General features: G+C 42.0%; 2 protein-coding genes across 2 annotated transcripts; one reads left to right on the top strand and one right to left on the bottom strand.

The window, feature by feature from the left end:
* Window positions 1-126: 126 nt before the first annotated feature.
* Window positions 127-8,893, bottom strand: LOC109464714 (SH3 domain-binding glutamic acid-rich-like protein 2). Its single transcript, XM_019761777.1, has 3 exons — window positions 8,657-8,893; window positions 5,107-5,283; window positions 127-2,207 (listed from the first exon to the last, which is right to left on the bottom strand). Exons 1-3 carry the CDS (start codon window positions 8,708-8,710, stop codon window positions 1,983-1,985), a joined length of 456 nt encoding a protein of 151 aa, XP_019617336.1. The 5' UTR covers window positions 8,711-8,893; the 3' UTR covers window positions 127-1,982.
* A 4,051-nt stretch (window positions 8,894-12,944) lies between these two features.
* Window positions 12,945-24,604, top strand: LOC109464523 (trichohyalin-like). The gene is made up of 9 exons (XM_019761530.1): window positions 12,945-13,044; window positions 13,450-13,488; window positions 13,856-13,981; window positions 15,220-15,296; window positions 15,657-15,803; window positions 16,063-16,578; window positions 17,194-17,328; window positions 22,198-22,205; window positions 22,342-24,604. Exons 1-9 carry the CDS (start codon window positions 12,997-12,999, stop codon window positions 24,108-24,110), a joined length of 2,865 nt encoding a protein of 954 aa, XP_019617089.1. The 5' UTR covers window positions 12,945-12,996; the 3' UTR covers window positions 24,111-24,604.
* Window positions 24,605-27,143: the final 2,539 nt, after the last annotated feature.

Raw genomic sequence — 27,143 nt, 5'->3', positions numbered from 1 at the left:
ACAAGGTTTATAATGCAAAATGCCAATACCAATGCCATTTAGGCACCATTATAATTCCAAATCTTTCAAGTGTCAATATCCTATAGCCAAACTTCTGTGAAATAAAGAATGAAAACACAAGAATCATGGAAGTTTTCAACTTTTTTTTATTATCATTACGAACGGATCATTTTCCTGCATTTGAATCAAACTGAGATGTTTTCACAACCCTTTTCAATGGCCACAGTACTAGGCTAATACCTATATGGCCTACCAGAAGAAAACTAAAAACTTTTGTTGTTGTATATATTGCATTGTTATGTATGAGCATATGTTATTGGCAGGCATTGCAGAGAAGTATGATATTTTTGACAGCACTTCTAAACTTTACATAGACTTGCTTGGCTCGACTGACATCAGCTATTAACACACATCTCTGCTACATAAACTTAAACACAGCAACTTTCTTCACTTCAAACCTCTACATTGTACATAATTTACACAGGGAATCCACTAACAGTATTTTTCATCCTTATAAATCTGATCTAAGAATTATGGAGATGGAAAAAAAATCAAAGCTATTAAGTTTGATAGCCGCCAAACTTTGGTTCTAACATGTTTTCAATGTACTTGAAAATTACAAAAGGATATATTTGGCTGAGAATTTTCCCTAAAGCATCACATATAACTACTGAAGAACTATAAAAATTCTGAAGAATACAGTAGGAAATACAGAGATCTGTAAATGGTTTGATTTGTCTGCCTACTTTCTGCACTGTAGAACAGCCTACCAGCAAAACCTGCTGTATTGTGCAGGGTTTTGCGAGCACCAATAAATGATTATCATATAATCACGACTGTTGGACCTTGAGTAAAATACAGCAGAGCATATGTCAAAGATGTATACATGGCGTACATAACGGTTACATGTATCAGCATACAACTCTAACAACTATCCAACAAAAATTGACAATGTCCTAACGCATTTTCTAACAGAGCTATCCTCTCTCGATCAATTGGCACGTAGATTAAAAAATCAAAGCTGCTTACATATCCGCTTCTATGGGATCTTTTAGTGGGGAAACTTGGTCCAGCAATATTGCCGCTTTCCAGTTCATTGTCATGACAGCGTTTTCTAACACTACCAACAGTTCCAGTGGTCAAACAGTACACAATCAAAAAATTGATGAATGCTAATTTTTCCCACAGACGTAGGTGACTAAAAATACAACAAATTTACATTTAGGAGGTGGACTACTGAAGTAACGATCCTTTTTATTTGGTGGCTTGGTGCAAGGTGTTGCAAATCGAACAGAAAAGAATGGTCCTAACTGCAGTGTGTTACTTCAACTGAGTAACATACTTTTCTAGAACAAATAATCTCTGTCGAAAGTTCCTGGTCTCCTTAAATTTGTTTCCCAATAGATTCCACAAGGTGTCATTTGAAGCTGAGATTATGTAAAACGCGTATAAAATATCTTTTGAATTCTCTTTGAATGAACAGATCAGAAATATATCTAATAAAACAAAAAGTGCTGAAACGTGCTTAAAGCAAAATAAAGGTGTACAGACTGGCAACAATCCTAAGGAAGGCCCCTGTTATACATTCAACTGCCTTGTATGATTATCCAACTTTTGATTAGACAGACGGTCATGTTGTACCGAGATGTTGCACTCCAATAGGTGTTTGGCAAGAAGGCATCAGTTATTTACCTGTCACGCTGCCATCCTACATAAGTAACACCTCCAGTTTCAAACAACATTTGTCGTTCACAAATTTCACATGTGCGTCTGTCACAGAATCATTATTTGGGTCCATGGCAAGACAAAACTATTGCAAACCCCCTTTTTCTAGACACTCTGCAATGTTAGTTATATTTCACTCCATACCATGGTATGGATGAAATGTATTGTTACTGCTTTGCGAGGACAGCTGGGTTGGACCTTACGGGATGGCAGCGTTGATGTTGACGAGGCCTTGAGTTAACGCATAGCTAATCTGTCTATTCATCTTCTGTAGGCGCCTCTTCTTCTGCTTTTTCTTCTTCTTTCGTTTCTCCCTCGTCTGCAGCTGGTGCCTCGTTCTCTGCCTTTTCTTCTTCGTCCTTCTTGTCCTCCTCCTCCTCCCCCTCCCCTCTGAACTTGATCTTCTCTCCTGCTGGTTGGTCTAGTTTCAGGAAGTCGTAGACTTGTTCGTTCTCCTTGGCCACTTCAAACTCTTCCCAGCCCTGCAGAATTCAAACAACAGCATTTCCTGAAGGTTTAGCAGCAACTATATTTAGCATGAAACTTCATCTGTGTTGGACCAGTCATTATGAAATAAAGACTAAACTTTCCTTCCAACACTGGAATGAACTGGCTCATGTACTAGGTTCATATATACATGTACATGATTATGAAGTGTAAAAGAAATAATGGTAATGGGTTCTGAACGGTTTTTAGCATGATCCATACTTTCTAAATTCTCAGTGGTGCAGGTAAAATTCTTCTGGTGTAGGTAATTTTCAATGTTAACTGCAACATACCTAGCCTGGGTGCCGTATTTCTTAGGGAGTGAGTATGGGAGCCCAGTCATACATATGGCACCCAGACTAAACTGCACTATTGCAGGTATGCAGAAAGACATTTCGAGCACTGTAAAGGTGTGATCATTATGATATCTAATAGAGAAGTAGTAACAATTGCAACTGTAGTATTTTTTTATGTATCTGTAACAGGTGAGTCAGTGCAAGGCTTTGACCTTTAATCTGTGATGTCATTTTCCGCCTTTATTGTAATGACATCATCCCTCCCCAAGGACTGCTTCCCCAGATCTCCCACCCTGTTTATCACCATTTAGCCATCTGTGATCCATGCTAATGGGATTCAAGGCATCCAGTGCAATTTTAGGGCGGTAAAACAAAAATACATTTTTGTCATCATTTCATACTTGAAGCATTTGAAACAGCCCTGAAACAGGGTTATATGTGAGGTGTACCTTTATTTATTGATACCACCGACAAACAGTTAGAACCAGCCTACGATATGAAAAGTTGAAGGAAGTCCTTAGCTTCAGAGTTGTTACAGTATATATTTCCATCCATAAAAATTGGTTTGATTTAAAATTTCAAATTCATTTTTTGGCTTACAAACGAGCTTGGTATGTTGACGTCATGGCTCCTATCATAGCATTTGGGGCTATCATAGGATACCTAGGTCTGTTTTTATCTCTCTTTTTCCCTGTCACTTCATATTTTTTCAGAAAAAAAAATGAGAACCAACAAATCAAATTGGTGTGACCTAAAGCACATGCACCCAGTATTTCGAGCCCTGAACAACTTACTGCCCATCACACCTTTTTTCCCTTCTCCTTCCTCATTTTTCTTTCATATCCATGAAACAGCTAAGTAAACTGGAGGAGCCTCTGTCATTAGCAGACAACTGGGTACCAGGGGAGATGACTAGCATCCCCAGGGACTACAAGACAAGAAGGAACACTACCATCTTTGGCAATGTCTCCATGATGTGCTGAGTGTAATGCACCTGTAATGCACTGGAAATACATTGTAATGCACCACGGATCAGGCACTTAGTTTGGACAAGAGTTGGCCAAGGAAATCTTTAAATTGTTTTTTAATGTACATGTATTAAAATTCCATTCTTCTTTATTCTTTAGAGACGTCTGTTTTTTTAAATAAAAAATAGCACATTTTGCACACTTCTACTTAATATCCCAACACAACTGTCTTCCATTTATTCATACAAAACTTGTTGACCTTTGTCATAATTACAACAAATCTCCTTGAACATTCAGGATGCTTTTCCAATAGTAATTGCCCTACAACACATGATAGATTTTCTTATCACAACAATGTGAAGTGGACTGGACAAACGACAGCTGTTTTTGGTCAGGCCACAGTGGGTTTCATTTAACTTCTGTTCAGGAAGTTTGAATCTTAGCCCAATATCTGTGCTTCTCCGAAGATCTAAAGGCACCCAAAGTGATTTCAGGGCAGTAAAACTGGATTTTCCAAGTCAATTGTCTGGTCATTTTTTTATGAAGTAAATCAATTGTAGTATCTCAGAGCTTAAGCATACTGATGCAAAGTGAGGCAAAATGTACTATCACTGTCCAAAAAAGGTTGCTTGTTTTGTACCGTACACTAGTTCTGGCTATTTATTGGTGATACCAAAAAATAAAGGGACTCCTCATGTAGCTTGTATTAGGGCTACATGTATTTCAAATGCTTCATGCATGAAATGATGACAAAAATGTACTAAGATTAGTAAGAAATGGCAGTAAATGTCAATATCAGACAGCTTTCCCAGAATGTTTCAAGTTTTGCTGCCATAAAAACTGGATGACTTGGTGGTAGGGACTGTGGGAGTGGACGTAAACTAACCAGGATGGTACCCAGGCTTAGGCCCAATTTAGACTAAAAACGGTATACCGTTTCGAAACGGTACGAAACGTTTCGCCACAGAAAACGGTTCGTCTTTAGACACAGAGGCGGAAGCGTTTCGGGCCGCCCGTGGCGCAGGATGTTTCTGACCCACAATGACCTATGATGACCTCCCCAAACCGCTTCTACGGTTTGCCTCATTGGCCTTATGATACTTGTGTTTCAGGGCCTTGAACTTCGCCCGAACCTGCTTTGGGGTGCGTAAATACCCCTCAGCCGCCAGCCCGTCCACAAGCATCTGTATGCCCTCCCTATTACGCGGGATTGTATAGTTTGATCGGCCCACAAGCTGATCAAGCAGCGGATCTCTTCTTGGGTCCAGACCCTCCCCTGGCCTTCTGCCATCCCCCCAGACATAAAGGATGACGAAAATTCGAGAAATACATGATATAAAATGGCGAAAATGGACACAATCGAATTTGGCGCGAATCTACCAGAAAATGGACGCGCGCAGGCTTATTAGCATGTGATTAGCGTATGACACGTGACCTGGTTTACCGTTTCAAGAAACCCTTTGACTTTAGACCTAGCAAAAAGCGTTTCGGGCCCGCTGCTGAAGGGTTCTGAAACGCCATCGTGGTTTTCGGAAACGGTCCGCGAAAACCCATAACAAACCGTTTTTTCCTCTTCCCTGGCCAAAACCCCTTAAGCGTTTCTAGTCTAAATCGGGCCTAACTGTACCTACCCCACAGTACTCTTCTCCGTTGAAGATCTGGGGAGGGAGTGGTTTTCCCTTCTCTGGTTGTTTGCTGTTTGTCCACATGAACTGTCTGGCCTCGTCGTCGATGGACACGTCGATCATCTGGTGTTCGATTTTCATCCCTCCGAGGATGTCCAGTACATCCTGCTGGTGCTTCCTCAACTACAAAACAACAACAAACCACTCAAACAACAAGTAAACATCTTAGAGAGGTTATCGCAGGGCTCTAGCCAGCCCTTTTTTTTTGGCAACCCAGGTTCATGATTGGACCTGGGGGGAGAGTACTCGCTATCTAGGGGGTCCAGGGGCAATTTTGGGATTTTGAAGCCTTTAAAAACACAATTTCCTGCATTTTGATAAGCATTTACCATGGGGTTGAGTGTGGCTGTTGTTGGTCCTTCGGATGTTTTTGTACTCTAACCAAAGATTTTGTCAATTTTTCCATCACACACCATGGAAAAATGGGTGCTGGCTAGAGCCCTGGGTTAACGATTCACGTTGTAGGAGTGACTGTTTTTGTCAAGTAAGTATTTTTCAGTATCCCTCCTAAATACATTTTGAAATGCTGAAAATATACTTTATTTTGCAAACACCCTTGTCTTCTTAGTCTATATAGATGTCAGTTCTTCACTGGTATACTGGGAAAATACAGCACTGAATTGAAAATTTAAATTTTAAGAAATCATAGCCAAATCCATAGTTTATTCTTCAACTTGGAAAGGCTGCTTTCATTTCAGTGCACTTGAAATCTTCCTAGAAGCACTTCTTATGCGTTACTCAATTATTTCATTAGGTTATGCAGTTATATAATTACACCATGTATTGATGCCAAAGCATTACAACAATGGATGCAAATGGACATTATCGGTAAACTGTCAACTTCAATTACAGCTACAAGTAACAAAATCAGCATTGTTCATATCCACTTACTGTAAGCTCTGTAAGCTTAATGTGAATCAAAGCATATCCATAATGAATTATTTACAGCCATAATACAGCACATACAGTACTAATACATCTACAGTATGTCGGCAGAATGTACTGAGCCTACTCAAAACTCAATGAGGTCAATGTGGCATTTAGAGTTTTATCCGTTGCAGTCTGCAGATTATAACTTCTCCGATACAACATTTGAAAACTATGGAGGGGACATCAGCCTTAAATACACAAATTCGAACTTATATGAGACGTCCTACTGAAGCACAATCATATCACAAGTTTCCGCAGGCGCAGTATGTTCTGCCGACATGCTTACATCTAGTAATCACACAAGCCAGACTTTAAAAGACAACAGCTAGCGACTAATATGGCCAGAAGTGATCTATTAGATTGATTTTCTTTGAACAGAGCTAAGGGTATGTACTGCTTTTAGTGGGATTACAACTACTGTGATGGTTAAGTTTCCATTAGCTTTGTAGGACAGGCCTGGGAGGGTAAAATTAAAAGAGCTGTAAGCAACACGCAGACAACTTATTTAACATGACAAATGGCTCAGAACAAGTCCTCTTACTTAACACATACACCCTGTAGTTTACCTTAAGCATTGTGCACTTTTGACTATCACATCACTACTAGTACTAGATTACCCTTCAAATAGATCTAAACAACAAACATCAAAGACAAAAAAGTCTGTGGTTTACTATGAGGTAAATGCAGTGAAGAGATTCTGATGGCAATTAACAATTATAAAATCCTTGGGGATGGAAAGAAATTCCATACACTTCTTACAGAATTGTCTTCCCATGAGGTATGACAAAAAGCTTGTTTTCCTTATCTTAATTATAGATGCACAATATTTGCATATGATTATCCATCCATTCATTACTACAAGATGGTTAGAAGGCCAAGATTTGGGCCACATTCCCTCCTACGTGTCTAGACATACAAGTAGACTGGTGTTTTGGACCCTGCTAACACAATACATATACACCAAAGCACAGAACAGGTGTATTATGCCAGATGGCAGTTCTCAGATCTTAAAGAGTCTGTCATTACGAAGGTACAACAAAACAGTTCCAGACAGCCATGACAGACACTGAGAAGTGAAAACTTGTTGTTTTAGCATCCAGACAAAGAGGAAGTGTGGTCTCTGAACTCTCACTTCTCACTGTTTACACTTGTGATCCACACATGACTGGGAGGGCAAAGAGGTGACGTCAACACCCAAAAACTCTATTGTTCAAGGATAAGGCCACAGCAAGTAACTTTTATGGACGACATCAGGGCGCGCATAAATTTTTGCCTGATTTTGAAAAAAAATTTTTGTTGCCTTCTGAAAGTAGTCAACATGCCAAAATGGTCATAGACGTCTGTTGCCATGCCAAAAGGTAGATGGCAGATAAATATGAAGAGAGGAAACAAGAAAAGGCTCTGATTTAATGTTTTGTTTCTTAGTCTTACTTTGATGCAGTCACGTTTACTGATATGTGATGCTGGCTGTGTATATGTGATGTTCCCACTGAATCAAAAGTATTTGTACAATGATTGAGCCAAAATTTTAAAATGTTGGAACCTTGTTTTACTCGGCCCGCCTTGTTTTTTTCACCCTATCGCATTAGATTTGGAGTCTGCGGAGGATGTCATCCATAAAATTTACTTGCTGTCGCCTAAACTATAATCATGGGGTCTCCAGGAAAAACAGACAACGATTATCAGCAACAATGGTCTACACCTGAGGGCAAAGCATACACTGGGATATGTGCAATGGAGTGAAACTATCAAAATATAAACAGGAATAATGTTTTGAATAATGTCAACACTGTACTATGTCTGTAGAGGCATAATTTGTTGTTGACATCATTTCAGAAATATAAAAATTACATTAAAAGCAAGAGGGTATATCATTAGCTGCTCTGTGGAACACGTAACTCACAGCTGGAGGAAGTAAGGTTCAGATCAGTTCACAGACATTACTACACTTCCTCTATGGACTAATATGGCCCTGTTCTATTTTGTTCTAGGCTTGCTTATCGTCCAATCTTCCACTGTTCCCAGTCCCTTGGGTTGGTGTAAGACGGATACTGCAGACCATATGCAAACATCTGACCAGTTCTATATTATTAGAGTATAAGCTTAGGTTTTAAGGGCCGACATAGGTTTGTTTACAAATATATATGGGAGGGGCCCTCTATAAACTTTGACAGATAACGTACGATTTACATGCATCTTGTCCGTGATTATATTTGATCTGGAAAGACAAACGAAGCACGGCTACGATCTGTGGTCCATGCAAATAATTGCCATTCCAATCCAGGCTCATTGCTCGCTAGGGAGGGGGAGGGGGGCGACAGAAATATCCTGTTCCAAAAAACTTGACGCAGGTCACCTACTTTGAAATCTTGACCTGGTGGGTTTGTTTATCAATAAATGCAATCTACGAAGAGCCAAATCTCAATATCCGTGAAATATTGCTTGCATATGTATTGCAGATGTATTGCATACGAGCTGATCGCATACAGACATAGGCTGTACAGTACGGCCTTGTTTCGGTAGTATATGCGGAAGTTTGTAGCACAAGCCCCTCCCAACATCCTACCTGAGTTGACGCCGAAACGCCAGTTATATAGACCTTGATCACCATCTTCGTCATAGATTACGGAGAGGAGACGCCGCAGCAAGTCCTGCAGACCGGCACGAGCTGAGAATCGGGCTTGAAATGTCGCGGATGGCTCCGATGTCTGGCGGATACAGACAGACTTCTCCTAACCCCAAGATGGACGTTCGCGTCTCTTCACTTCCTGTATTGGTCAGAGCGAGGCTGATTCGGTGACGTCAGTAGCTTCAAATTTCAGCGCGCTTTCTGACGGTCAGAACTTCGAGGATAGAAAGTTTTCAACATTAAAAAAAGTGATAGGAAGTTTAAAAAATCAGATGATGCGATAAACTTGATTTTTAACGTCCAATATCTAAAATTACCGAAGCCACAAAGTTAACTGCACGATATAATAGGTTCGATATCATTGCTGTGAAAAGATTTAGCATCGTTAAAATTATGATCGAACAAATGGCAATAATGATAATCATGATTGAAGTTCAATAAAAGTGATGCAAAAATCACCTCTGTGACATCACAATCAGAACCAGAACATTCTTGTTTGTATTACGTATCAAAACATTCCCTGGGATTTAGACGTGCAGGGAGAAAGGTTTGTGCAGTTCGTTGCAATTTACAATTACTCATTTAATCATTTAACTGAGTTATTATTTATAGCAAGGACATTATATAACAAGTTACAGTATATAATGTCCTTGTTTATAGCATTTTGTTGTGGTTGTAACAACAGAATCTAAAGATCAACAGTGATCTTTGCGTAAGGTCTTTGAAAAACAAGTGATTTCTGTAGGGAAGATGTGTTCATGCAAATGAAAATATCGGTTAAAATTAGTTCTTTTTAGGAGGCAAACAATGTTCCCACTTTGAAATGTAGTATGCGACCACACTGTGATAAGAATATTTAGTCCGACTTCCTTTCTTTCTGGTCCTTACACCATTGTGTAATTTAAATTTACTGCTCAGCAAGCATAAATTTCACCTTTCACACATAAGTCTTCGTCACATCATATATAAACCTTCATCCCTGATTGAACCATAAGTAACGATCACCCCCCTGCATACTCACCTTGGGGGGAAAACGAAGAAAGGGCACCGCTGTCTATTTTGATTCGCCCCGTTATGGGGTCGGCCTTCTCATGTTGCGACCTCTAACGCCCCCATTTGCCATCTGCCATACATCTACAGCCTTTCCTATCCCCGTGCCCTAACTCCATACTCCAGGGTCTACACTGACGCAAAACTCTCTCAAAACAAACTTCAAAATGTTGAGAGAGCAAACTTTCAAAGTGCAGCTAGTAAAGATGCCGCCTTCCCTGTAAATGAAGGCTTTTGTGAAGTCAATGTACGCAACTGTACAGGTTCACGACACCCCCTACCTGTGTGATCGGATGGTTCACCCCCGGTGTTGAGGGCACTGTCCTGCGCAAGAGGCCCGGGAAGTCGTCTGTCTGCCATCATGCCTGCCTTCGTGTCCGAAGCAGCGGTGTCACACAACGCACGTAAGTACCAACGGTACCTTTCCTGGCCTGACAAGACAAACATTATGCCCATGTAGTGATGGCTATGTAGAGGTAGCTACAGATAATATAGTGATCTAGACTGTGGCTTGTGTATTGGTGGATGTCATCATCCTCATGTCCCCTACCACAAAAAGCAAGGTCGAACAATGAGGCAGGCATATGTATTTCCATGATTTCACCCCCAAACCTCATATTTGCTATTAAACAACCAAGGCATTACACACTTAATTGTACCTTAAAATGAACTATAGCGGTTAGATCATTTAAGATTAGAATCACCGTCATAAACAAGATTATGGTGTTATGAAATAGAATATGGATGGCTAGACCGACCAGTATGACATACGTCAAGATTGTTAGCTTCCCATAAAGACCATGTCCTTTTGTAGTCTGTATGCAGTGTGTCTGCCCTGTAACAGTACCGAAATGTCAGCAATGGAGAGACTCTTTCGAAAACATCCACCATTTTGGTAGCTAGCCTGGTCGAACCAATGTCTAGAGGGAAGGTTTGTTTTGAAACTTGACCTTGACTCGTTCAAGCTTAAGCTACAACCAAAGTCAAGAATGTCCATGCAACGCCGCCTCCTATTGACATACTTCAAGCATACAGTCTAGGTACACAGTCTCTACCCAATTACCAAGAAGTGGGCGAGTACGCCCACAAGAAAAACATACACTGACATGTCTGACAGCCAGGCTCGTCTGGCCTGGTCCAACACCCACGCTGACAAACTCATTCTGTAGCCTGGGTGCCAGACTTTTGCCAGGGATAGTCTACCGAAGCTTCTGGGTTCCAGAATGTCCCCGGGGAAATTTTACCACTGACACTCGTGGTTACGTTGTTGCTCAGGGTCTAGCTCCATGGGGGTTGGGTCTGTGTATTGGCCTTGAGGACAGTGTGGCTTCCAGGCTAAGTGTTCTCTAACAGCTCGGTGAAAAAATGACAACAAACAGGAGAGATTAGACTGGAAACGACCAGATATACTAAGCACGTCGAATATTGGGCATTCCATCAGCGTTCCAATGCGTATGTACAATGACTGATGGAATCCTTCACTTTAGGCATATCGTAACCTATGAAAATGTGATAGACATGATAGTGACAGAACTTGTATATTATAAATCGTTTTGTTGTTGTGTTACCAGCATATATCGACCCACAATGGCCGCGTGGGGCGCAGCTCTACCAGCCACTTCCAGGTACATGTACATGCAGTGTTCTTTTCCCAATTCTGTTTGATTCCAACAAAACTAACTTTTGCATAAGAAATGTAGGGTTGAAAAATCAAGTTCTCTTTGTCTTTATTCTTGCATTCATCAATTCAGACTGACAAACAGTGTTTAATTTGTTTGCACCAAAATGTGTCGTTGTCGTTTTCTTTCGCAGATTCACAGATGACACTACACGACAACGCCAACTGCTTGGCGGTCAAAGTAAGAAGATAATTTATTGACTTAATCCTATTAGTGATTTTTTAAAGCATGTTTGCCACGAATAATTCATCCAGCACATGTATGCACGAAACGTGACAAATTAAACCATGGTAGTGGTACATAGGCCAGACTCTTACAGAAATAGCAACAGGTATTAAACGGTTAACTTATATCAAGTCTCATAAATGTACATTGTGTACTTTATGTTACCAGACACTACTCCACATGAACGACCTGGATTTCCAAGTGGTGTCGAGGACGAATGCCGAAGATATGTCTCCCACAGGTACAGTATCAAATCAACTTGCCAGAACTTTGGATTTGCACTTAATTTCATGGATTAAGGCTTGAAATTTTGTCTCCTTGTCATGCAAGGTACTGGGTACAGAAAGCTTGTACGATTTACAATTTTTTGGTGAAAATATCAGTATTATGTTTACCTAAGGGAAACATTGTTTTTGCTCTGTTTCCTCTTCTTCTTCTCCAAACCAATAAGGTCAATGACCTGAACCAGACGTCTGTCACCATGGTAACTAGTCTGTTGGGTAACATCATGTTGCAATTTTGTAACACGAGGGATTTATACCATACACATGAATGTTTTTGAGTAAGAAGTAACAGATCACACCATATGTGAAGGTAAGCATTATGCATTTGCTTTGCAAATGTTACCTTTCTAGTTTTAAAGACAGCTCTTAATATCTTGATACCAAAAACATCACAATACCACCAATGAAAGTTTTAGATTTTTATTTTGCCTTTTCTACCTCCATAATGAATCCTCCCTGCCGTTTTCCCGGTACAGGTAAGGTCCCGTTCGTGCGGGCAGGGGAACATCTGGTGGCGGAGTGGGAGCCAATCAGGGCATTTGTTAATGCCAAGGTAATTAGGAATCTGTAAAAAAAAAGGAAACAGCGTCTGATATTAAAATTTACGGCTTTGAACATAAAATATTTTCGAAACCTCTTCGTGCGGTAACAAAATGTTCGATAATAATGAAAATATATTATTTTTGCGCCGTTTCTTCTTCCTCTTCTCAAATTAAGTCAATGACCCGGACCAGACGTCTGTCACCATGGTAACTGGTGCTGTAGGAGACACTGTGTGATGTTGGGTTACAGCAGGGCAGACCTGGAGCGGCCGCTCACCATATATTATACAGTTGTATATGAATGAGTTAGAGCAATGATGAACAGAGTAGTAAGCTAGACCATGTGAAGGTTAACAATGTGCTTTGCAAACGTTACATCTCTATTGTTAAAGATAAAATTGATGCAAGAAACATGTAATTTTTTTGTGTTCGTGTGCTTGTTTGTTTGACAGAAGTTCAACCTGGGCAGTCATCTGGAGGTTTGGCAGAAGGCCGAGATGAAAGCCTACATGTCATTGGTGGAGAATGTGCTGAAACCGGCAGAGGTACGGAGGTTAACCAACACGCTTGCTGTTTTGAAAGAAAGAACTTGACAACAGTTTAACCTAAGCCATGGGGGTCTGAAGACTGCCATTCGACAAAACTTGAGCTGATTTTCACATATTTTGTAGGTGTACCTTCAACACAAACATATCAAAGTTTGTAACTTCCTTTTGCACCCTCTATAAATTTTACATCGTCGAGCCTTCTCATTTTGGGCTCTTTAACTACAGAAATCCACATAGGGCGAAAACTGTGTACTGATACCTTCAACGCACGTTAGAGATGAAAACTCAGTAAGTCATGTCCTTTAATGCAAGGCCAACGGATGACATGTACACGTAACGTTACATGTCCTGTTACGGTGTCCATACCTGATGAGTGATTTACATGTTTTCATCCCTTTACAGCTATGGTCATCTTGGTGTGACGAAGACACGGCATATCAGGTAAGCACTAGATATATTTCAACCATCTGATAGCAGGGTGAACGCCGTTGTATGGTGAAGTAAAATCTTGGTGATTCTCTTTGAAATCAGTTCAGCACCAAGGACAGGGCATGTCGCAATGACTACTAGTATGACAATTGACATTCGTATATGCGGGCGTCCTAGAGTCAATATCATGTCTTAGTTCAAGGTCACAGGATTCAAGGTCAACTTTCCTCACTTACGTCAAGTGAAAATGAGTATTATCCTGTCCTGTATTAGTCATCTGCGCTGGTGGCGGCAAAAAATAAGTTGATATAACTTGCGTGTGCCGTCACCATGTCTATAGTCATGAAACGCTGGAATAAAGAAAAAAACGTGGTTGCAGGTTACGAAGCCCCGTTACGGGTCGCCCTACCCCTGGCCGTTGAACAGTCTGCTGGCGCGGAGGAAACAGCGGGCGGTGTGGACCATCGTCCGGGCTCTGGGCTGGAGGGACAAGACTGCTGAACAGGTACATCTACATCTACATCTACATCTACATCTACATCTACATCTACATCTACATCTACATCTACATCTACATCTATGGGTTACTGAACAATGCCCTCACCGGACTTCACGTTCAGGTGCACGACATATGCGGCCAGGTGGGGTGCTGGTGCTCATAAAACAAAAAAATCAACTTGAAAAGGACAAGCGAAAACAAATTTGTGCAGTGAACTATGTACATGGCCGCGAACTGGGCCTCCCCAGCCCCGCGCCGCGAAGACATACCTGATTTATAGCTGGGGGCTGGGGAGACCCATGTGCTGGGCCAGCCCCAAAGTACGGACTCCATGTTTCATGTTCAACTTCCAATCAATTTTCAGACGTACACAGTTACAATACCAGAAACCAACATGACTTAAGGCCAATCCTGACTAAATCGAATATGAAACAGTTAACGATAATGTTTAGATGCTCCACATGTAACAGTTTACCTCATTAACAACAGTATTGTCAGTCCCTTCCAACGTTCAAATTGTATTTAAAAAGGATAGAGAAGCCATCTACTATTTGGGTTGCCCCGCACATTATTTGTAATTTTATGTAAGTGTATTGTTGTCTTTTTAGTGTAAACTGCAAATAAACAAAAGTAAACAAACACATTTTGCCATGTGATACACACGATATGATATGGATGTCAGTTTTATAACAAAACACCATCGTACAGTGGAAAAATAGCTTGCTAATTCTCTTTGAATACAGTTCAGCACCAAGGACAGGGCATGTTGGAATTACACCATTGAAAATATATCGTCGGCATTTCAATTCAGTTTCATTCCAAATTGGCTGGCATGTCACATATCAAATGTCACATGAAATATGTCAAATGTTTTCAGACACTGCACACAACATATCATCGATCATTAAAATAACAAATACCTCAGATTGGATTTAAAAACCGTGAATTAAACATCTGTACAAAAAATCATGATACCATTTACCCATAGATACGTAATCTCCAAGCAGATGTCTGACGGTAAATGCGTTATGGTTTTAAAACTGCTCATCTAGAGAGCTAGAGTACTCGGGTCTGACCAATTTGACATACTGTTTTTGCAACCCCGAAAAATCTGCTTGGATATTATATATACGTCCCACTACCAGGACTACAGTGTATCGTGTTGAGATATATATGGAGGATTGCGATTCTATATACAGTATTTTCTATGTGTAACATGTTCTCTTCGGGTATTTTCCTGTTAGGTGTATGACGAGGTGAATCGTTGTTGCCTGGCCCTGTCTAACAGACTCGGCAGCAGTAACTACTTCTTCGGACACCAGTAAGTACACTTTTACAGCCTTAGTAGCAAAACATTTCATACTTTCTGTCAGCAAGGCATCCATTGTATCTGCATAGCCGGTATAACCGCCCTTCGGCGTAACACACCAGCTTCCCAGGCACGCGGCGCGGCGGCAGCTTGCTACATTACACCGAAAGACTTCTTATACCGAACCCTTTAGCATCTAACTCTAAACATTGCTTAAAGCTATCTAATGATAATGATCCTACTGTACCTGGTGACAGCTACAGTTCCACTCTGCGATAGTTCTTGGAAAGAATGAGTTTAAGAACACCTCAACATACATGTTATGAAGGCCCAGCTATTGTTCTGCATCAACCGTGCTCCTTGATGTTTCAGTCAGCCCAACAAAGCCATAAACGGAACAAAGGCCCCCTTAAAGAGACAACAAGCGGAGGAGAAGGAACAGGCACCCGAGTCGGAGAGCCAAAAGAAAGCGCCATCTGATGGCAACAAGATGAAAAGCAAGCTGGGCGGAAGACGCAGGTATGCAGGCCTATATTACACCGTTCTTCCTCTTCTTTTCCAAACCAAAAAGGTCAATGACCGGAACCAGTTTGCCTGTTACCATGGTAACTAGTGTTGGGTTACATCATGTTGCAGCTTTAGAGCAGGAGGGATTTAGACTCCAGTCTTACCATATATATAAATGTGTTCGAGTGAGAATTAACAGAGCAGACTATTTGCGAAGGTGAACATTATGCATTGCAAATGTTACCTTTCTAGTTATTTATCCTTCTCTTAGATGGCCCAAAATCTATGTTGACAAGCAGCAGTCAGTGGAGGAAGTGGAGTTCGTGGAAAAGACGTACGAAGAGGATCTGGACGGCATCGTGACGGAGTCGGTCTCCACGTCAATCGTCGAGCAGAGGCGGGACCAGAAGGACAAGGGAGGCGCCGCCGACTCTCTCCGGGCCGCGCGCAAACCGAACGGGATCGTCGGCAGATGGAACCCCGAGGGAGCTGTGGAGAAAAGCAATCCTGATGAAAACGCGTCCCTTGTAGGCCGGGAGAACCAGATCAACTCTGCTGTCAAAGCGGAGAAAGAGTTGCAGGCACAGGCGGGCCAGAAGAATGTCGTCAAAACGCCACAACACAACGGTTCTGTCGTCAACAAAGACGGAGGCGACGGGGAGGATCTGGGCGCCCAGAAGACGGCCAACGGCACGGTGTCTCCTCGGCAGAACGGGAAATACATCCCGCAGAGCAGTAGGGATGTGTTCGCTATGGTACACCAGGAGGAGAGGGACGACGGCACCAAGTAAGTCATACAGGTCTTGTCGAGTCTAGAAGAACAAATATACCTGGAGTTTATTTGGACGCTTCGAGCTCATTCAAGTTCTTGTCCTTCATACAGAATGCATCATGATAAAGAGCTTATAATAAAGAGACACTTTAAAACCTACACATTTCCGCTATAGATTAAAAGTCGATTTTATAAGTAACAAGAAAAAACTCACACAATCAAATTTAACAGTATCACAGATATTAGAGATGTAAGACTGTTTTAGCGTTTCTGTTTGTTGCTTTGTTAACAACACATATACGTACAAGGGTGCTCACCTTCCTGTACATTATTGAACACGAACATTTGCGAAAATTGTCTTCTCATTCCGTTGAAAATGTCGTTTTCTTCATGATAATGCCGATTTGCACGGGGCAAAAAATTATTTGTCCTGCGTCGGCGACTGCGACGCCGCGCGTCGATTTTCTTGTGGTGCACCCTGGATGTGCCACGGGAAAATCCACGCGCGCGGAGGCTGGCTTGTTTACACGCTCAAAAAATCTGTCTCACGACACATGTCGCGCGCCGTTTGACGCAGGACAAATGATTTTTTTTACCCCGTGTAAATCGGCCCTCTGTCTTAACCACCAGGCCCACGGAGCTGGACGCGCTGGTGTTCGGGCACCTCCACTCCCTCCTGACGCCGGACCTGAGCCACCCCAGACTGCAGCAGGCCGTCCAACAACACGACAACCTCGCCGCCTTCTGCCACAGGGTCGCCAGGAAGTACTTCTCCCACAAGCGCGATACACTGTAGCTGACAACAACTTCGTCTCTGAGTAGATGTATAGGGTTCGGGTCAGTGTTTTACACGTGTTTTTAGAATTTTTTGTACCTCTTTCTAGTGATCCGCGTTGAATGAATAAATGAATCTTTATTCAACAGGCAGACTTACATACAGCCTGAATTTTGTTGAATTTACAAGCAGTTTTTAAAATTTACATACAAAGTAATACAAACATTATTCATTAAACATGAAATACACTTATCGTAAAAAGTTTCATCTAGAAACGCATGCACTGGTCAGGATTAGTGCATAGTGCATATACACATAAAATAAATACATTGTGTCGTACTGTGAATACATTTACAATTTCTCTCTTTCTGTGGGATATATCTATATGTGAAGCGATAAAAATGCGGACCACTAGTACTACAAAGAGGTACAAAAAGACATACGAAAACACACGTTAAACACAGACCCTACATTTGCTTGAAGATAAAGACGACCGGTATACCAGGACATCATGCGATGCTCCCTGATTTTCTGTTTACGGTTTTCACTATATCTACAGATCATGGCTGGCTACCGTGAGATGATAAGCCTGGTTTAAAATATGAACGTTACTACATTTATGTAAAGCGTTGGAGAAGCCTGAATACAAGGCCAATGTTACTTTTAAAAACAATTCAACATCTACAAAGTTTTCGTTTGAATAATCAACGGAAGTTTTAACATGATAACGCTAATATACATGTAGAGTATATCTAGTTTTATATACATTGACACAATGGCAAACACGTAATACCTCTATAATATGGACCCACGTGAATCGGAGACGTATGTATATTTTTGGATGCTAGAGTATTGGCTAGTGCAGAGTTTGCGGACAAAATCATGTCGGAATCATAATACAAAACATCACTTTAAAACGCTGTTCACATGTATGTACATAGTCATAGATCGAGATGACAGCCCGAAAGCTGGTTTATCGTTGCTGATTTTTGCAAAGAGTTTCTTCACTATTGATAGTCAGATTCTGGTTCGCGTTTATATTACTTTGTTAAGCACTCTTATCCAACCTTGCAATGAAAATTTTACCGAGACACTCTGTAGTCGTCGGAGTGAATGTTTTTGTTGTCAGATATGTGTTTATTTTGTTGCTAGCTGAGGATATCAATTTGCTGCAAACACTGAGTACCGAGGTAAATCGTCACATTTCATGTGGCACTTGCCTAGTGATTAAACTTTATGGATGTTACTATCAATATGGCTTGGTTATCTTTGTCCAAAATCTGTTAATAAAACAGTAGTAACGAAATATCCCACACTTGTTCTTGTATAAGGCCACACGGATTTAATTTTTTTTTATCACATCCGCGCGCTTATTGATTTTCGCCTGTTCTAAAAAAAAACAATCATCACCTCTTCCAAGGCTTTAGTTTGAGTGCCAACCTCCGTAGTTCATGGTACTATTGGTAACTAGCAACAACAGGGAGCCGGCGGTAACTACGGAGGATGGCACCCAGGCTACCGACGCTCTACGGAACTCAAGAACTCAGTACAGTGCCGACTCATAAATGCCGCAAAGGCCCGTGTGGCATTCTTGTCGTAAAATTCGCTATGTACTACTGCAAATTCACAACACCAGCTTTGTATTCCTGCGGTTTAGCAGCATTTTTTGGGGCTGGATTTTTTTCGCCCGCACGCACTAGTTTTGTAGTCTTCAGAGGATGTCTTCCATATTATGGTGGACAACCTTCCGCGCCTTTGACAAAGGTATGTTCAGACAAGTCACAATGGAACACAGAACAGCGCTAGCAAATTCTAAAAGCCTGTTCATTATCATTCTTCTCCGAGCCATGCAGTTTTTTTTTTCATTGGTTCAAGGATGTCGTCTGCAAAAGCAAGCGTGCTAAAATGTCACGTACAAAAAACGAACGAAAAAGAGACAATGAACCATGGCGACCTGTCCATTAGAAGGTGCTTTTCTTCAGTGGGGGTATTTGGTACATTGAACACTTCAACTAGATAAGGAATGGTAATTCTTTGAAGATTGCTCTTCAGAGGCGTCTTACACAAATATACTACCTTCACAACTATACCAGGCTTCAGAAGCGGCTGGAAAGTGTAGAGGCCAAATAGACAGATAGCCAAAGTACTAGTAGTTAGTCCGCTAAAGGAGCTAGCATGGTTTATTGTTAAGCTAAATTTTGTAAAGATAAATTGTCGATCCTAGTAACGTCAAGTCACGTTTGACAATCTTTCTAGCCGCCTCTGATGCCTACTAGAGGCCAGCCTCAACTGGCAAATGTTTTTAAGTTAAACATGGCTCAATAATACCACTAGCAACAGAGACGATAGTCTAGATTTGTCACACTGGGCAACCTGTAAATTACCTGCTATTCCCAGTCTCGCTGCTAATGGCTAGCCTCCACCAGGCCTTTCTACGGGAATATGGATCGTAGAATTCGGCAAAAAAAGAGAATAAAATGGGCCAAGGGAGTCCGGCCGCGGGGAGGTAGTTTCTTTCCCTCCGGCTAGTCAAACCTACAAGGCGGCCAAACTCCCCTGCATTATATTCTCCTATATATAGCCAGCGTAGTTAGTCTGGTAGAGACTAGGTACTGGCGAAGTGAGGCATACCTGTGGCGGTAAGCACATCTACCATGATTGTAGCATTAGGCGTGTTTATTGGTCCGCAGGAATCACTCAATCATCAATTTGGCGAGGCAGTCCGCCGTTACCGGGCTGTGTTAGGGGTAACGTCACGGAATCAAACAACAGGCCGACAGCGAGAAACAAAGGTAGTGTTTGGATAGGCCACGTCACGGTCCTCCATACACGGGTCAGCAGGTAGGGAGCCTGTACTCAGGCACATAGTACAAGGCATGAACCGGAATCATGGGCTCTTAAGGGGGTTCATGGTTAACCCCAAACTGAGAGGAGGTGTTCTCGATTTCCAGGTCCAGTATTCGGTTACTAGGGCGTCGGCTTGAAAGTTGTTTCGTAGAAACAAAATCATGAATTATCGCGTATTATGCATATGTACCACCCAGTATATACTGACATACGGTAAACTTTTCGTGCTTCTAACGGGCATGCTTGTCACTCTCCAATCAGAAGTTTGTGGGGAAGATTGTTACCTTTCTAATATGCCCCGTGTTTTCTGTTGGTGCGGGTAGCGACAGAAATACACGGGGAATATTATAAAGGTAACAATCTTCTCCACTAACCTCTGCTTGGAGAGTACATGCTTGTATCAACCAAACATGAGAACTGATGGTAATTCGGATACGCATAAAACCCCCATCAGAACCTCTGCACTTGAAGAGTCAAAATGGTGGCTTGTTGATAGCGACGCCGGTGGTCGCCCTGTACAGATCTTCAACATCACTATTCTACCACCACATGAGGAGAACATGGTAAAAGTACCTTCGCTACGGTCCTGGCAGTAATCCCTAACAAGGATTTGCCTTCACGACTCAACGTTCTCATCGTATTACGCGGTACAAGGTACGTCCATTCATAGCGTTAACTATTAAAGAAAACAACAGACCGATTTGTGGGTCATAATCACCCATTAAATACACGCCAGTCGTCGATATGATTATAAGCGTATAATAGTATCTTTGCGTGGAATTACGTCTGTAGTTCAAGCTTGTTTGTCGTATCTTTCTGGCACATTCTAACCAGGCTTGGCCAAGTTGGGAAAATGTTAGATCATGCATGTTAGCCTGTTGAAGACAGGTGTGCAAACGTGCTCAAGTGACGTTTGAATGGTCTAAGTAGGCACGGCAGACAAACACAAGTTGTTTAATTCCAGCTATGTTATTTAAGAGTGAGTCGGAGTATCATAGCGACATATTCAGTCACAAGATTCGGAGCTAGGGCAACGTCGCTAAGATTTTCGATTCAGCAATGCTGGCCAAATTGCCAAGAGGATACATGCTCTGATAAATCTTTACACGTCGTTCATATGGTTAGTTTTTCACTAAAATTAAGAACACTATATAGATTTTTTTTAACGGAGTGGTTCAATGCAAGGCCTAAACGACCACTTCTCGGCATTGAACTAGAAATATGAGAGAAACATGGCTATGTCAAGAGATGGCGGTGAACGTTTGATTTGAAGGCCTGTAGATTGTAGCATGTAGGTTGGTGGGAAACACTTGTCAGGGAGGGAATTCCAAAGCTTGGCCGTACGGGGAAAGAAACTGTCACTGTAAAAAGATTTCGAACAAGGAATTTGGACGGTGAATAGATAACAACAGAAAGTTAACAACATAATAAAAAGAGATAATATTCCAGAAATCCGTATATCTGCTTTAATATCACGAAAAATATGCACACACAAAAAAACTAGAAGAGGGTCCTTGACATAAGCTGGTAGCTCCATTGTTTATGAGGCAGTGCTTTTAGGCACAAAAGAGGGAAGGCTCTTAGCCGTTCCACTCTTAGGCATTAGCGACAAAACATTAGTTGCATTTGTTTCCCTTTCGCTGTTACGGGCCGGAAAATTGAGGGCAGTTCATTCAAGTTTTCCACTAAGTTGTGTTTGCTTTGGCTTCATGGTGTTATATATGACTGAAAACCCACACGCAACAGCAGTCTATACATGCTGGACTTACACTACAGAAAGATAGCGCTTTAGCCAAATATGTAGCGTGACCCTCTTGTGTTCCGGCGTTAGGTGGAACGTGTGGAGTTGATAATCCTTCTTGACGCCAGTTAAAAGTTGAAAAAGGGAACAAAGGCTTACCCAAACATTCCATACGAATACATTCACTAGTGCGAAACAAACTGGTTGAATCTTAAAAATATTACTGAAACTTTTGTACAAATTGACAACCTATTTGTCTATCTGATTGCAGTGAGGACCGTGCATGGACACGTCGATTTCAAATGGACACCTGAAAACGCGTGGAAAATATATTCTTGGACCTACACATCCAAAGGGCGACAAATTTAGTACTTTGTACATGTTGTAATAACACCGCATCTTGTGGCCACTTGAGCGATGACGTCACACCAGAAGCCGAGAGTGGTTCGGTACCTCGGAACCCGTCCGACCGGAACGGAGTCGACGTCGCCGAAGAAACCCGAGTCCCTCCGACTGCAGAAGCTGAAGTCGGGCAGCCAGTCAGACTACATCGAGACGGTCACCGAGGAGAGTTCCAGCATGTCGTCCGCGGCGTCGCGCAACCCGTCCGAGGACGAGACCACGGCCGATGGCGGGAATGTAGAGACCACAGCCGACGGGAAGAGGTCCTTCCAAGTGTTGAGCGTCAAGGGACAAGCTAACCAGCCATATTCGCTGCCCAAAACCAGGAAAAAGGAGAGGCGAACCGACAAGCGAAGGCCCCAAACCCACCCACCGGAGGTCGTCCAACGCCTCCTACAGGACCGAGCTGTGAAAATAACGGACTTGAAGAGCCAGGTGAAGTACTTGAGAGGTAAAATAATCGACGTAGATCACGAGAACGAGCTCTTGAGGGGGGTGTTGAAGAAACAGAAAGCGGCTCTGACTAATTTTGAGTCGCCCGACAAATACTTCGCCAAGATGATGCAGCAGCACAAGGACGATGTCAGGGACCTGCGGGGAGAAATCAGGGAGGAAAACAAGGGACGTGAGCTGGAGAAGGAGATCAGTGAGAAGAGTCAGCAGCTGTGGGAGGCGAACAGCGAGGTCAGCCGTCTGGAACAGCTCATCGAGAAACAACTGCCGGAGATGGAGGAAGGTCGTCGGAGGCTCGCCAGCGCCGAAGACAGGCTACTCCGTACGACTCAAAAACTATCCACTCTGGAAAACGAGATAGAAGCAGCCAGTGCGTTTGGCAGAAAGAGATACGTGGCAGAAGTGGTGAAGCACAGGGAAACACGAGAGTCTGTGACGATAATGGAGGAGGAGTGTGAGAAGATTAGGCTGAGAATACGTGAGCGCGAAAAGGAGCTGGAAATTAGGAACATCTACCACCAAAGGATACAACAGGCGCGGAACGGCGTCTCCAAAGCAACCACCACGGACGACCTGCGGGAACACGCCAGGCTGTGGCGGGAAGCCGAGGAAAGGGAGCGCAGAGAAGCAGAGGAAAGGAAAAGACAGGAAGAGAAGAAGCGAAAGGAGCTAGAAGATATGAAACGCCTGGAGGAAGCCAAAAGACAAGCTGAGATCGACAAGAAGAAACGGGCCGAAGAGTTAGAGAGGAAGCGACAAGAACAGGAGAGACTGAAACACGAACAGGAAGAGAAGGAAAGAATGGAAAAAGAACTCAGGGAACTGGAAGAGAGGGAGAGGAAGGAAAGAGAGAAGAAGACACGAGAGGAGCGCAGGAGGAGGGAGAGAGCGGAGAGAGACGCACGGGAGAGGAAACGACGGGAGGAGGAAAGGATGAAGAAACTTAGAGCCAGGCAGAAAGCGGAAGAAGATGCCCAGAGGAAAGCTAAGGAAGAATCCGAGAGAAAGGCCCTGGAAGAGGCCGAGAGAAGAGCCCGGGAAGAAGCCGAGAGACGTGCCCGAGAGGAGGCGGAGAGACTAGCCCGAGAAGAGGCCGAAAGGAAGGCCCGTGAGGAGGCTGAGCGCCAGGCGCGTGAGGAGGCTGAGGAAAAGGTGAAGTACCTCCAAGCACAGCTGAGAAGGGTCGAGACATTGATCAAGGAAAAGACAGAGGAGTCGCTGAAGAAGAAACAACACAAAACCAAACGTACCTTCAGAAACTTGCACGCCGGCATGTCCTCACAAGGGCCCCTCTCATCAAGTAGGGGCGCCTCGAACAAGACCAAGTAAACCATGTGAAGAAACCTGGAGAACTAAGAACGTCGTTTGCGAATGCAAACTGAGATGAATGAAACGAGGGCAATTCTCGACACCCAGCGAAAATCCTTCACGATGTGTACGTCTGTACCAGTATCTGCAAGCCGTACTAGACGTCTATGGTGTTTCCAAGCTCTCTATGAAGGGTTTAAAAAGCTGTATTTATACAAGAACATAGTCTACGACTTACATAGAAAAGTGCAACTGAAAACTACACTATAGAATGGTGTGCCAAAATAGTGTCAAGTCGCCTTTGTGAAGTCAGTATTGGTACAACCAAGTAACAAAAGTAAAAGGAGCTGCTTGAGTGAAGATATGTATACTTGAATTGTGATAATGTCAAGCACAGCTAGAGCTGCTTTCAAAAGTCTCTAGAAAGTCAAGTGCGAGGGAAAGTGCCATGTAAGTGTTCATGTATTATAATAAGTTACCATGACGTTTTGTTCAACATGAAAGAATGTCCTCTACATTTGCGTTCTTGGATCATTTGTGTGTTGACTTCATTTTTGGGGTGACCAGGAACAGGGGTATGTAGTTCACATTTAATGAACTTCTGGGTAAACATGTTTAGTTCGCCCATGTACATGTAAGTCTCCTGCTAGTAGTTTAGGCCATGTTGATTTGATTATATGGATGACATCCGCGCGCGCATGAGTTTTCGGCCGTTTCAAAAAAAAAAGTTTTCAACCATACTGTAAATCGTACAAAACAGTTGTAAAATGAGCAAATATATACCGTAAGTTGCAAAAAAAAAAAAACATTGAAAAACGATACCAATGTCGTAGAATGCCAAAATCAAACGAATAGACGAAAATGTCAAGAAATGAATTTAAAGAGATTTTTCACCATACCATCATTTGTTCAACCTTCATGACCACCTCAACATGGTCTTAGAGACACAACAGATCTGGCAGTCATTGGTATGTGTGCTCAAAGCAGATGTTACGTGGTGAAGTCATGATACATTTCATTTCTAACAGTTTTCTCACTGTTGCTTCCTATCCCATTTTTAACATCGATAATAATGATAAAACCTGCTGGATTTGGAATAAAATACTCTCCAAGCAAAGGTTTGGGGTTCGGCTTATTTTCGGTGTGTTTTAGGCGTTTTTATTGGATTTCCTATTTTGTATTAGTATTTTTTTACGCCAGCATAAACCGTAACTGCCTGGCCAATTTGATGTTGTCTCTGCAGCCACCAAAACATCTGCTTGGAGATTAGGAAAAGACAGGAATTTAGTACTTTTTCTGTCGCTCATCCGCCTACATTTTGTAGTTACCATTTAAACATCTGCCAGGTCTTAGAGCAGTACATTTTTCAAAACGTATAACCTATTATTTCCTCCATGATTCAGAATCCCTCCGAAAAACTTGCTACACAGAATATGCTTGTCATCAAGAGTTTAATTGCACTTTTGCAACAACCAAGTACTAAGTAGTAGGATTAAGAAAAAAATATATCAACGCACTTCTTTTTCAAGGCTCTTCTTAGTCAATATGTAAATGTACTATAGATAAACAAAAGTAACAACTAACGTAAACTACAAGGTGTCCAATGAGTCCTTAATAGTTGCTAGAACACCCCTTTAATATATTTGTTATCTTCCTTTTCTTCCATTCCAGTTAATCTCAGGCAAAAACAAATATATGAAAAATAGATCCTCTGCTCTGTTCTGTATCAAAAATACTTTGCAGCATAAATACTGTGCATTGTAGCATCTCTGGATGCAATACTGCACCCAAAAAAAATTCTCTGAGATGTCATCTTTCAAACTTCTTGTATCAAAAATAACAAAATCTTTCCACTTGTATCTTACAAGTACAGTAGTAGCAGTAACAAAATAGTTTACTTCTTGAACTTTAGACCACAACTGGGCCTTATTGAATCCTCACTTGTGATTGCCTTTTACTTGGGATATTCTTGCATCTTCTTCCATACTTGGCATCTCAATAAATATTGTTAGGTTTATACACAACTCAAGTTGAAACAGAAATTCCAAGAAGAACAGTTTAAAGCTTTCAGTATTGCAAAGTGGATCAAAACAAAATGGAAACTTGTATCTTTTTAATGGTAGTTTGTCCACTGAAATTAAATTTTTTGTCTTTACCATGGAATGTTACAGGTACATTTGTACATACATGTACTACAAATTAGTACAATGTAGAACTGAAGCTGCAGTTCTCACCACTGCTGCCAGGGGGCACACTTGCCATGGAAGATATTGATTCCTCCTTCCACCTTGTCAGACAGTTCTGCCCAGAAGAATGCCTTACAGCACATCCACCCTTCACTCTCAACCTTCCTCCTGATGTCTGCATAGCCTATACCAAAAATTATGCCACAATTAATAAAAAATGAAACTACATTTAATTTCTTTTGGAGAGCAAATGATGACATACAGGGGTTGAAAAAGCTAACATACAGTAAGGAAAAAATCAGTAAGGCCACACCGATTTAATTTTATGGATGACATCCTCTGAAGACCCCCAAACTAGTGCGCGCGGGCGAAAAAAATAAAAATCCGGCCAAAAATAAAAATGCTAGAAAACCACAGGAATACAAACCTGGTATTGTGAATTTGGCGCATTACATAGCGACGTATACGACAGGCCGACACATGCTGGATTTTTGCGGAATATATGAATCGACACTGCTGTACGTATGTACTGAGTTCTTGAGTCTTGGAGCTTCGGTAGCCTGGCTGCCGTCAACCAGAGTTATCACCACCATGCACTACCCAGGCCTAAAGCCAGGCCAGAGCCTCGGAATACGTGATTCTTTTTTTTTTTTTGAGATCGGGCGAAAATTAATGCGCGCGCGGATGTCATCCATAGAATTAAATCGGTGTGGCCTAATTTGAATGATAGGCTCTGTGAACTCTGTAAAAATAACTGTATAGAAGATGAAAAACATTTTGTCCTGGAATGCCCATTGTACAGAGATCTACGCCTCTCTCTTTTTAACAATATCAAACTGGGCCAGAGATTTACAAAGTTAACAAATGA

This window comes from Branchiostoma belcheri, unplaced genomic scaffold (genome assembly GCF_001625305.1).
Source record: "Branchiostoma belcheri isolate BF01 breed outbred unplaced genomic scaffold, Haploidv18h27 scaffold14, whole genome shotgun sequence".
NCBI lineage: Eukaryota > Metazoa > Chordata > Leptocardii > Amphioxiformes > Branchiostomatidae > Branchiostoma > Branchiostoma belcheri.
Note: the sequence above shows the minus strand (reverse complement) of the source record. Positions and strands in the feature narration are given on the sequence as shown.

Excerpts from the sequence above, each read along its gene's own strand:
- LOC109464714 (XM_019761777.1), bottom strand. The coding sequence starts at position 8,710 with ATGACGAAGATGGTGATCAAGGTCTATATAACTGGCGTTTCGGCGTCA. Across the intron at positions 5,284-8,656 it reads GCGTTTCGGCGTCAACTCAG|TTGAGGAAGCACCAGCAGGA; the intron begins GTAGGATGTTGG and ends GTTGTTTTGTAG. Across the intron at positions 2,208-5,106 it reads ACGGAGAAGAGTACTGTGGG|GGCTGGGAAGAGTTTGAAGT; the intron begins GTAGGTACAGTT and ends TGAATTCTGCAG.
- LOC109464523 (XM_019761530.1), top strand. The coding sequence starts at position 12,997 with ATGAAAGCCTACATGTCATTGGTGGAGAATGTGCTGAAACCGGCAGAG. Across the intron at positions 13,045-13,449 it reads ATGTGCTGAAACCGGCAGAG|CTATGGTCATCTTGGTGTGA; the intron begins GTACGGAGGTTA and ends ATCCCTTTACAG. Across the intron at positions 15,297-15,656 it reads AACTACTTCTTCGGACACCA|TCAGCCCAACAAAGCCATAA; the intron begins GTAAGTACACTT and ends TTGATGTTTCAG.